The 12497-nt window shown below is 39.7% G+C and overlaps 1 protein-coding gene across 2 annotated transcripts in view; it reads left to right on the top strand.

The window, feature by feature from the left end:
* The window catches only part of UNC5C (unc-5 netrin receptor C), a 381402-nt gene that overhangs the window by 243428 nt on the left and 125477 nt on the right, over positions 1–12497 (top strand). For both annotated transcript variants that reach the window (XM_003898984.5, XM_009207211.4), the window contains exon 3: positions 4663–4806. In XM_003898984.5, the coding sequence (XP_003899033.2) occupies positions 4663–4806 (144 nt within the window). The remainder of the gene's footprint in view (positions 1–4662; positions 4807–12497) is intronic.

The following is a 12497-nucleotide window of genomic DNA, read 5'->3' as shown; positions in this document are numbered from 1 at the left end:
TTTGGGAGGCTGAGGCAGGCAGATCACGAGGTCAGGAGATCGAGACCATCCTGGCTAACACTGTGAAACCCCATCTCTAGTAAAAATAGAAAAAAATTAGCCATGGTGGTAGACGCCTGTAGTCCCAGCTGCTCGGGAGGCTGAGGCAGGAGAATGGCATGAACCCAGGAAGCAGAGCTTGCAGTTAGCCAAGATCACACCACCGCACTCCAGCCTGGGTGACAGAGTGAGATTCTGTCTCAAAAAATTAAATAAATGAAAATAAAAATAAATCAAATATATGAAGAGCTTAAGGCTGAGTAATGTTTGACTCATCCTCACATTTCTGCAACTTAACGTAATATCTGATATTAATGGACTTTAATACTTAATTTGTTTGATAGCACTGTAGATTACATTTTGGGGAAATATAGATATTATTATAAGTAATTATTTAATTAGATTAAGCATGTATTTGTGCTCACTTCATAGTAGTATCCTAGAAAAACAGTATTTGTGGTGCCTTACCACTGTTATGAAATTAAACGTATGCTAAAAATAAGAAATAAATGTCATTATCCGGTCTTATGGCCATATTCATGTATGCCCTCACAAATATCCAATCAGAGGGTTGCATTTGAATCTGGATTTCTATATTCATTTGAAATGTATTATCAACAAGTGCACACTCATACTCATCGTACAACTTCTTGGAATAACAAGCTAATTAATTTCCTGCACTCTGGCTCCCAAACCACAACGAATCCTATTATAAAAGCAAATCACTGCAAACTTCAAACAGCATGCATCCTTGAGATGCCACTATTAAAGCAAGCACTGTGATGGGAAATCTTTGATGTTATCAGATGCGATGGAAACTACACATTTGTATTTGAGTAAGTCCTGTAGACCGAAGCATTTCCCCACCCTTAAATAACCTGAAACCAATTTCAAGTTCCCAAATGCTCTTCAAAGCAAACCACCTTAGAAGTAATGCTGATGGCATTTCAAATATAAGGTGGTTTGCTTTTTCCATCTCCAGACTTCAAGCAGATTTGAAATTATAGGTTCAAAGAGAAAAGATATTATCTACTTCTACCCAAACCACTAGGCTCTGGTCTGATGAACAAACTATCATAGGTAATAAACTCAGCTATGGTTATGAAAACATGGCATGGAACCAAGTAGCTCAGAGTCTGAATAATGCAGTTGATTCTATGGAATTCTTCTGAGCCATAAGTATTTAGATACTTCATGCTTCAGTTCTTTCTTACTCTTATGTTGTTGACCAAAAGTTGGAATGTAAACTTTGGGCTATGTAATAGGACAACTGTACACAACTCACCTCCTCCTGAATGGGACATCTGTGAAGCTGAATACAAAAATCAGTGTGTGCTTGACTCCGGTGCCCACAGGGAGCCTGAGCCATACAATTCAGAGCATTCAGACTATGAATAACTCCTGTAGCAGGAGAGTTGGTCTGTGGCTTTTTAAAAGGCTTCAGATTTGTGGTCAGTAGAACCATCCATGAGCCTATTTCAGCGAAAGGATACAGTGGACCTAGTGAATTCCTCCAGCATTTAATTAGGCTTCCTGTAATTGCTTTAAGTAAAAGTGAGGGAGAATGAGACCTGAAGTTATCATCTTGGGACACCAAATATTTGGATGTGGTTTTAATATCCTGAGCGTATTTGTTGCTGCTCTGCATCATATAAAGAGCTATTATGGTTCTAAGGAAACACATATTGCAAATTTATCAGCCCTTTGGTGACTGTAAGTTACTGCAGTAATCTTAAAGGAAGAAGTTTGTTTCCAGTAACTGAAGTTCCCCATGAAGAGGGAATATATAAATAAATAAAGCAGGAAAAAAACATCAAACATCAGAGAGTAGGGGGGAAAAAAGAGAGAGAGAAAGAGATGGGGACTGGGGAAGGAGGTTGTGTTCCATCTCCCCATAGATTTCCAGAATTGGAATAATGTGAAAAATACAATAAGATAGGAAAATGAGAGGTCTGAGCAGGGGCCAGGAAACAGGGGCAAAGTGGTGTTATTTGTTAATGGCCTGGGGTTTTTGCTGAGAGGATTGTTATATTGGTTAGACATTGGCTAAAATAATATACTAATCTTCTTTCCACAGAAGGACTGGAATATGCCACTTACTTGGAAATTCTTTTTAAACTGGTTAATATATAAACATACAAGGATTACTAACTTTCAAAACATTGAAAAAATTTTAAATATACTTCATAAGCTTTTAACAATAGAGTTGCCCCTTAGGATCTTGTCATGCCTTGGGATTATAAAACCCACTTTCTTGGGCTTCATTCCATTTAGATAGTCATTAATGGGCCTATGAGCTTAGCAGTTTCTATGACACAAGCCCCATCAGCTCTTGATAGGAAATACTGTTTGTTCCCCCAGTGGGACGGCTCCTACTCCCATTGGGTAGTTGTTAATTTCCCTGAGTGTGTTTAGTCATTTGAATATTTTCCGGGCGTTAAGGAAAGTTCTAAAATACAGTTTTTAAGGAGTTCCAGAAAATATACCCTCTCCTGTCACCTATCATCAAACATTTTGAGAAATTATAACTTTTATGAACTTATTAAACTATAAAGAATTGAATACACATACACACACACGCAGATATATACATGCACACATACACACACATCTATATATCTCTTTTATATATGATATCTATGTATATATTTAATTCTAATCTGATCATGTCATCTACTTGCTTAAAACACTTTAGTAATATCCATGGCTTTTAGGAAGAAGGTGAACATCTTTAAGACAGACTCATTGCCCAGGCTGGAGTGTGATCTCGGCTCACTGCAGCCTGCGTCTCCTGGGTTCAAGCAATTCTCCTGCCTCAGATTCCCAAGTAGCTGGGATTACAGGCGTGTGCCACCATGCCCAGCTAATTTTTGTATTTTTAGTAGAGACAGGGTTTCACCACGTTAGCAAGACTGGTCTCGAACTCCTGACCTCAAGTGATCCACCTGCCTTGGCCTCCCAAAGTGCTGGGATTACAGGTGTGAGCTACAGTGCCTGGGGGAAACTGAGAATTTTAAACGTTGTAGATGTGAGTTGTTCTCAAACTCAGCATGCATTGGGATTACTTGGCAGGCTTATCAAAACACGGATTGCTGGCCCCCCACCCCCAGAGATTCCTATTCAGTGAGTTTGGCATGGAGCCTGAGAATGTGCATTTGCAGCAGGTTCCCAGGACTGATGAAGCTGCTCTGGGGGCCACACTTTGAGAAACACTGGTCTACACGACTATATAAACTAGACCCTTTCTTGTTTCTAGCTTCAGCTCATGCCACTATTCTCTGTGGGTGGTGCTCAGTTGTCTTCTCCTAAATTCTCAAACTCCTAATTCCCTTTCCTGCTCTTTCCTGTATGTCCTGTCCCTCCTGCTCACCATATGATTGAACCAAGCTAGCTCATACTGGATCCTTCATGCTAGATTGGGTTCCCTGATTACTCACTCTCATCCCTATGCCTCTCCTTTGCAGCATTGAACGCAATTGTACCTAAATAATAAGTTGTATAATGCATTGTTAATATGATACCTCTTCACAATAATATAAGTTCATTGAGGGGAAGGACTGTCTTACTGATTACTTTCACAAGTGCTGATACAGTATCTTTTACATAATTGATACTTAATAAATATTTATTCAAAGAATAAATGAATAGACACATGAATAGTGCAAAACAATACATTTAGTCATTCTTACTATAACTATACTTGACCCAAAGCGAAGTCTCCTCCTCCCTAGGGGTGTTCTACTGGTTCCCTCAATGGACACTCCATGCTGGAAGTGTGCAAGTTCAAGCAACTGCCAGTTCCCCACATATGTTATTCAGATAACCCCTCTTGCTCAGGGCAAAGAGGCACACTGAGGAATGAATGTCTGAAACAGCCTTGATAATTCAAGATAAATACCTCTAAAATGATAATCCCAGATGCCTAGTTCAATTTTTTGTTGTTCAAGATTACATAATGCTGTGAAATAAATTCCAAGTATTTGAGCATTTTGCAGGAGGCTACTTTACCTTTAACAGGGTTTTAGTACATTACAATTACAGAGAAACATTTTGGGCTTTCAAAATATTATGCATGAAAACCTTAAAGTTATATATTCTTTGGATACAATACCAGAAGTTTGTTAACTAAGGCTAGTATCTCTTTCAAGAAAAACAATGTGCCATTTAATTGAACCACAACTGTTAAAGTAATTTAGTTATTAAATAATTACCACAATGCCTGTTGTTTTTAGCTGTTGTAAATCTGTGTACATATGGTTATTTTACCCACAACTATATAATTGAGGTAAAAACCCTAGAAGATGTGAAATTCAAGTTTATATTTCAATACAGAGGTAAAAAAATAGCAAGCTATATTGGGAAAGGAATTATTTTGTGGAGTGATAGAGTCATTCTACTTTCATCCTCAGAATAATCCAGAAGATTTGAAATAGCAAATAAGAGAATGAAAAAGTTGTTGAATAAAATTACTGGAGTGAGAAGAAAATCAAAAGAGATGAGAGACAATATCTGGGTTGTTTATGGCATCAAAAGGGACGACTGGGGGGAAAATATCATGTGATAGTTTATATTTCTTTAGTATGAGTCTTGTGTTGACTTCGATCTTTCTTTTTCTCTTGTCAGGTCTCATTGTTCGGGAAGTGAGTATTGAGATTTCGCGCCAGCAAGTGGAAGAACTCTTTGGACCTGAAGATTACTGGTGCCAGTGTGTGGCCTGGAGCTCAGCGGGTACCACAAAAAGCCGGAAGGCGTATGTGCGCATTGCATGTGAGTCATTGTACATAAGCACCTTAGGTCTCAGAAGCTGATGCACGTAAAGGAAAGTTTACACTATGACTACTCCAGCACCAAAGAAACCTGGTCAAAAATCCTGGAAAGGCCAGGTGCGGTGGCTCATGCCTGTAATCCCAGCACTTTAGGAGGCCAAGGCGGCCGGATCATGAGGTCAGAAGATCCAGACCATCCTGGCTAACAGGGTGAAACCCCGTCTCTACTAAAAATACAAAAAATTAGCCGGGCGTGGTGGAGGGCGCCTGTAGTCTCAGCTACTCGCGAGGCTGAGGCAGGAGAATGGCGTGAACCCAGGAGGCGGAGCTTGCAGTGAGCAGAGATGTTGCCACTGCACTCCAGCCTGGGCTACAGAGCAAGACTCCGCCTAAAAAAAAAAAAAAAAAAAAAATTCCTGGAAAATAACTGCTCCCAGATTTTTGCATTTGAGCCACATATTCCTCTTAGGTCACCAGGATTTCATTTTATTTTTAATTTTCTTTTTTAGTTTTTAATTTTTGTGGGTGCATGGTAGGTGTATATAGTCACATAGTGCATGAGATGTTTTGATGTAGGCATGCAATGCATAATAACCACATCATGGGGAATGAGGTATGTGAGGTATCCACCCCTCTGGCATTTATCCTTTGTGTTACAAACAATTCAATTATACTCTTTTAGTTATTTTTAAATGAACAATTAAGTTATTATTGACCATAGTCACCCTGTTGTGCTATCAAATAGTAGGTCTTATTCGTTCCTTCTATTTTTTTGTACTCATTAATCATCCCCACCTCCCCGCAAAACCCTGTCACTACCCTTCCCAGCCTCTAGTAACTATCTTTTATTCTCTATGTCCATGAGTTCAATTTTTTTCATTTTATTTTTTTGTTTTAAGGCACTGAGTAGATTTTCTTTAGGGCTGTGAAAGAACTGTGCTACTTTCCAAAGATTTTGATTTTTTAAAAAATCTAGTAGGAATTAGGCTATAGGAAAATCAGTCCTTACAATGGCATATATCATTCCTTGAATGAGTTCATTCTACCACTTTAAGACAAAGTTGAGTCATTTTCCTGTTCAAAATAGAGATTACCAACATAAAGCTTCTCTATTTATTGTGGAACCATTCTAGTACATTGGACCACACACAGGACTGTTTTCCAAATTGTGTTAATTTCTAGAGTATACATGTTCAGGAAGAGGTTAAAAGTTACCTTGCAAAAAAGGCTTCCATGATCAAATAAATGTGAGAAATATATTTTTTGACAAAGTTATAGAAGCTTCCTCATTGCAAAACTTCTCAGATGATTTAATACACTAATATGCATGTTATCACCACTAGGGAGAAAGAGGCTGCAGCTTTGCAGAGCCCTTGCCTCAGTAAATACTCTCTCTGTCTTAAGCAACATGGATGCCGTGTAACCTGTCTCAAGGTTTTATATTGAGAAATGTTCTCATCTATGAGAAAGCACTGAAATCCATATGTGTTCTTTTCTGAACCCTTTACACCTTTGCATTTTACTAACTCTATTTTGTGTTGGATGCCAATATCACTTAGCTCTAAGTCCCATCAGTCCTGGTTCTAAAGCTTTGCCCAATTCTATACTTGTCTCTGCCTCCTTTTCTTCTTCATATAGATCTGGACCATTGCAGATCTTCCAGTTAGTCTCCATGGCTCAAGTCTTTTCTCTATTCCAGTCCTTCCTCCATGTTCCCACAAACACAGTCTTTCTAAATCTCAGGTGTCCTCTTGATAAGGTTTGGCTCTGTGCCCCACCCAAATCTCACCTTGAATTGTAATCATCCCCATGTGTTGTGGGAGTGAACTGTTGGGAGGTAATTGACTCATGGGGGTGGGTTTTCCCCATGCTGTTCTCATGATGGTGAATAAGTCTCAGGAGATCTGATGCTTTTATAAAGGGGAGTTCCCCTGTACGTGCCCTCTTGCCTGCCACCATGTAAGATGTTCCTTGCTGTTCCTTCAGCTTCCACCGTGATTATGAGGCCTCCCCAGCCATATGGAACTGTGAGTCCGTTAAGCCTCTTTCCTTTATAAATTATCCAATCTGGGGTCTGTCTTTATTAGCAGCGTGAGAACAGATGAATACACCTCTCATCTTGCCTCCATTCCTGCTCCAAATTTTATAGTGACATGTGAGATAGTCAAAATTCCTTACAATGGCATATATCATTGAATTAGTTTTCTAGGGTTCCCGTAACAAAACACCACAGATTGGATGGCTTAAACAATATAAATTTATTTTCTCACAGTTCTGAAGACTGGAAGTGCAATCTCAAGGTGTCAGCAGGTTTGGTTTCTCTGGAGGCCACTCTTCTTGCCTTGTCAGTGGCCTCTTTCTCACTGTGTCTTCACGTGGTCTTTCCTCTGTGTGTGTGTGCATCCCTGGTGTCTCTTTGTGTGTCAAAATTTCTTCTTCTTATAAGGACACCAGTCAGATTGGAGTGGGGCCCACCCTAACAGCTTCATCGTAAATTAATCACCTCTTTAAAAGCCTTATATCCCAATATAGTCACATCCTGAGGTACTGAGGGTTAGGGCTTCTGCATCAGAATTTGGGGGAGTGGGATGTAGTTCAGCCAATAACAACCACATTTTGTGGTTTATATAACCAACCTATGTTTCTAGCTCTGAAGGTAAGGATTTCTACATTGTAGTCACACTAGATTAAAACTACTTTGATTTCCATGCATTTCAGCTATTCTTTATGCTGAAGCATTGTACCCTTATCTTACTACCTTTTACAACATATATATATACACACACTTATATATACACACACACACACACACACATATATATGTATGTATTTGCTCACTTAGTGTTTGTTCACTTAGACAAATACTAAGTGAAGATTCACTCTGTTCTTGGGACAATTGTGGGTATTGGGGTTGGTAGTAGAAACAAAACATGTAACATGTAACCATTCTTGCCCTCATGGAGCTCATGTTGTGGTGAGGAAAGGCAAACTCTAAATAAAATGAATGATTATCAGGTCCAGAGCAGATGGTAAATGCCATGAAGAAAAATAAAGCAGGAAAAGGGAATTTGTAGGGCTGGGAGGGAGTGGTCAGGAAGCTTTGCTGAGGAAGTTGACAGTTGCGTAGACCTGAAGGAGGGGCAAGAGGGAATCAGGCAGAGGGGACAGCGGATGGCACAAAAACCCTGAGGCAGGAGTGTGCTGGCGGGACCCAAAGACAGCAGTGAGGGCAGAGTGGCTAGAAGAGTGAGTGAGAGGCTATCCCCAGATGCAGCAAGAAAGGTAAGGCCTGGGCTAAAGATGGGAGGGGTATGTGGAGGTGGCATAGGGTTCTGTAGGTGTTGAAATTATCTTTGGTTTTGTTTGTTTGTTTGCTTGCTTTTTGAAATGGGGGTCTCATTCTGTCACCAGGCTGGAGTGCAGTGGTGCAATCACAGCTCATTGCAGCCTCAATCTCCCAGGCTCAGGTGATTCTCTCAACCCAACCTCCCAGGTAGCTGGGACTATAGGCGTGTGCCACCATGCCTAGCTACTGTTTTGCATTTTTTGTAGAGATGTAGTTCTATCATGTCACTGAGACTGGTCTCAAACTCCTGGGCACAAGCCATTTCGCACACTTCAACCTCACAAAGTATTGGGATTACAGGCGTGAGCCACCACACCTGGCCCATATTTGGTTTTGAGGATAAGTTGGGAACACTTTGGAATCTTTTCAGGAGAGGAACTCATGACCTGACATCCATTAGCAGAGTCATCTGGCTGCTGTGTTGAGAATGGACCATACTGGGCAAGGGGAAGAGCAGGAAGACCAGTGATGAGGCTGCAGCTATGAGAGATGTTAGGCTACTGTAGAATGGAAGCAGTGGAGGTGATGAGGCCGGGATTTCAGATATATTTAAAAGTAGAGATAATAGCTTTTGTTGAGACCTTGGATATGTGATGTGAGAAAAAGAAGGGAAAGGATGATTCGAAAGGGCTAAGCCTTTTCAAGGATTTCTTTCAAATGTCTTTAGTGAAGCCATTCCTGCCTCATCGAGGGAGAAGGCTAGGCATTCCTTTCTCAATACTTTCAGGGCAGTTTGTCTGTACTCCTAATATAGGGCTTGTCTCATTTCAATTATATTCACTTGTAAAATCTGTGTTTCATGCCAGTGAGTTCCATGAGATCAAGAATTCTATTGTACTTAACTTTGTATCTCTCAGGCTTAGTACAATGCCTAGAATATCACAGATGTTTAACAATTTTTTTGAATTAAAACTGTTATAAAGAATTCCCCGTGAAGTTTATTAAAATGCTCGACATTAATCTTTCCTCTCTGAGAATGTCTAAATAGATTTTCTCTTTGTCTTGAGTGGAATGTCTGTGAAATACTGTGGAATGGAGTCATACATGCAGCCAACGTATTGAGGGATGCCCTTAGGAACAATATGCTAAGGGTACTAGCTTATCAGGTGGAGGAATAAAGGCAATAGGTGGGGCAGAGGGAGAAATTGACCTGCAGAGCAAACACAACACATGATGAATCCACAGGTTTCTCTGGCCCTTCAGAGTTATAGCACCCTGAGGCCAAGGGGGTGAGCAGACCTGTATCCCCCTACATAGACTCGTCAGTGGATGAAGACCCTCCTTTACTCCCTACCCCACCAGTATGTGTAACCAGGGCCAAGTCAGCTCTGCACCACTGAGGGTGATTCCAGGAGACAGAAGCTGAGACTTTCACCGTCAACATTTCCAACAGGTGGGACCAGGCCTGAAAGGGGATCCTGGTAGCATACCACAACATCCACTGCCACAAATTCCAAAGAACTGATTTTATTAATTATAAAGAAAAATACTTTTAATCATATTTAAAAAGAAACAAAAAGCAAATGTTTCAGTCAAAGATTTAACTGAACTCAAAATCAGTTTCAAATTGTAATCAAAGAAGGTACAAGGATAGAAAGCTATTCTTTTATCTTTCATTTCTATGTATTCATTAATAGCAAGCACAATATATACTTAAAATTGCCAGTCTACATTCCACCCTACATTGACTTGCTAAAGCTGAACTTTAAGAGCTGCATAGTTTCAAATAATGAATTTTTAGTTTATAAGCCTTCAATTTTCAGTAATTTGCAGAGAACATTATTGTGCCAATTTCACATATATATATAATTATATGTGTTTGAGTAGATATATTCTTTTTCAGCACACAAACATTAAATACATATAGGTATAAGACCCCTTTCTTTGCAGTATGTTCTATAAACTTTGCTATTTACTTCACGGCTTTTAAATCTAGTTTGACATTTTCAAATAAAAAAACAAAGTCTTCTTCTAGGTCAATATTAATTTATTTATCCATGGTAGCTTTTCACCCTCATGTAATAATATGCAAGAACAATTCACCTATAATCCTGTAGCTAACTGAACTCATATGTGTGTACCGAAGGAACCCCACCTAACATGTAAAGATTGATTCATATAGATATGCATCATAATGAGAACAAAAAAGGTTGAATTTTCAAATTTTCTCTGTACAGGCTGACACCTATTGTTAGCAGGTTCTTGCTAATGTTGTAGACGTTTGTGGCGTTTTTAGTTTTTGGATTTTGTTATTTTTTGAGACGAAGTCTTGCCCTGTCCCAGACTGGAGTGCAGTAGCACAATCTCGGCTCATTGCAACCTCTGGCCTCCCGGGTTCAAGTGATTTTCCTGCCTCAGCCTCCCGCCATTTAGCTGGGATTACTGGCATGTGCCACCACCCCTGGCTAATTTTTGTATTTTTAGTAGAAATAGGGGTCTCTCCATGTGGCCCAGGCTGGTCTTGAACTGGTGAGGTCAAGCAATCCACCTGTCTCAGCCTCCCAAAGTGCTGGGATTATAGGTGTGAGCCACCGTGCCCGGCCACTTATGGGTTTTCTCGTCTGTCCTGTATCAAGTGAGCTGTGGTGCTCTGCCCAGTAATACTTGACAGAGGGCCATCACATAAATGGCAACTGAAGTTTAAACTCATCAGAGGTGAAGATCACCACGATGCTAAACTTAAATAAGTATGATTACCTCTTACCTAATTAGATGTGTGCTCATTTGATGTAATATGGAGAGGGCCATAGTTCTTTCATGAAAAAGCTCTATTTTCAGTTTATAAACCACAAATGAATATTGACTATTAATTTATGTATTTAAGCTTGCTTACAATATTTCACACATTCAAACCATGTAAAATATAAAAATAGGTTTGTGAGACAATCAAGGCAGAGGAAAAAATGGAAATATGCAAGTTAGGATTCAGCCAGGCATGTGCTGAGAACATAACACATCTGCTCTAAAATCCTGCACATTAACAAGACAGCAGTGCCAAATTTCCTAGGTGGGTCTGGTAGTTTTCATTCAGAGAAAAGTTTATTCTGAGAGAATTCAAGTTACCACTACAATGGTGTCCTGTGCAGAACCCTTACTGTAATACAGCTCCCAGTATCGCCACGGGGTTGCTTCTTCCAGTGTCTCTGGTTATAGGCTAATGAGTGAATCCCAAGGCATAAGGTTCAGGCAAAATATTAACACACAAGGTCTTTCCTCAGGAACAATTTGGGTCTCAAGAGTGCTGCTCCTGATGTTGCCATTGTTGATAATGCTGTGGTTGTGTGGCAGGAGTAAGGATAAGATGGAAAAAGCAGCATAGGAGAGTGGTTAATAGCACAAGCCAAGGGACAGATTGACACATGTTCAAATCCTAGTGCCATGACTTCCTACTGTGACCTTAGTCAAGTTACTTGACCTCTGTGTGCCTTAGTTTCATCAACCATAACATGAAAAAGATAGAGTTACTTTAAGATTAAGTGAAATAAACTTGTAAAACACATGGCACAGTGCCAGACACAGTGCAAATGCTCAGCAAATGATAATAGGTGTTCTTAAAAATGGATATAACAATTTTAAACAACTTTATACATTTGTTTTGAAACATCAATACTGAGCAAACTTTGAAAACTGGAAAGTCTGTCTTTCCTTTACCATTTCATGTGCCAGGACTAGACTGTCAATCCTAGAGGTTGAAATTCTCTGCTGATTCACCTAAAATTTGACTATAATTTCCAAACCCTCCTGCCCATGCCTGAGGATGGAAGAACATGCCATATGGTCACACCTTATCCTACAGTCATGAGCTAACATGGGATTTACACGCACCAAAGTTTCATCTTCCGTGGAACAGCAGGAGGGCTCCTCCGGATTTCCTCTCGATCATGTTTGCACACCAATAAATCACAGCCAGCATCAGAAAGCCTGCTGGCCACAAAGAGGAATAAGGTAGCTCCTGGAAAGAATCAAGGATGATCAAGGTGGCCCTTCCTGGCTTCTTCTCACAGCTCACTCATCATTTTCACTGAGATTATAACTATATTTGTGAACCACCTGTGGATTTGGATCAAGTCTTGTTCATATTCGTGAGTCTGTAGTATCCAGCACACTGTCTAAAACAGCAGTGTCCAATAGAAATATCCTGCCAGCCACAAATACTGTTTATACTTTTCTAGTAGCCACAATTTAAAAAGAAACAGATAAAATTAATTTCAGTCATGTATTTCACTGAGTCCAATATGTCTAAACTATCATTTCAACAGTATTACCAATATAAACAATATTTATGAAATACTTTTCTTTCTTTTAGTCATACTGGTTTTTCAGAGCTAGTATGTGCACCCTTACAA

Source organism: Papio anubis, chromosome 3 (genome assembly GCF_008728515.1).
Source record: "Papio anubis isolate 15944 chromosome 3, Panubis1.0, whole genome shotgun sequence".
NCBI lineage: Eukaryota > Metazoa > Chordata > Mammalia > Primates > Cercopithecidae > Papio > Papio anubis.
Note: the sequence above shows the minus strand (reverse complement) of the source record. Positions and strands in the feature narration are given on the sequence as shown.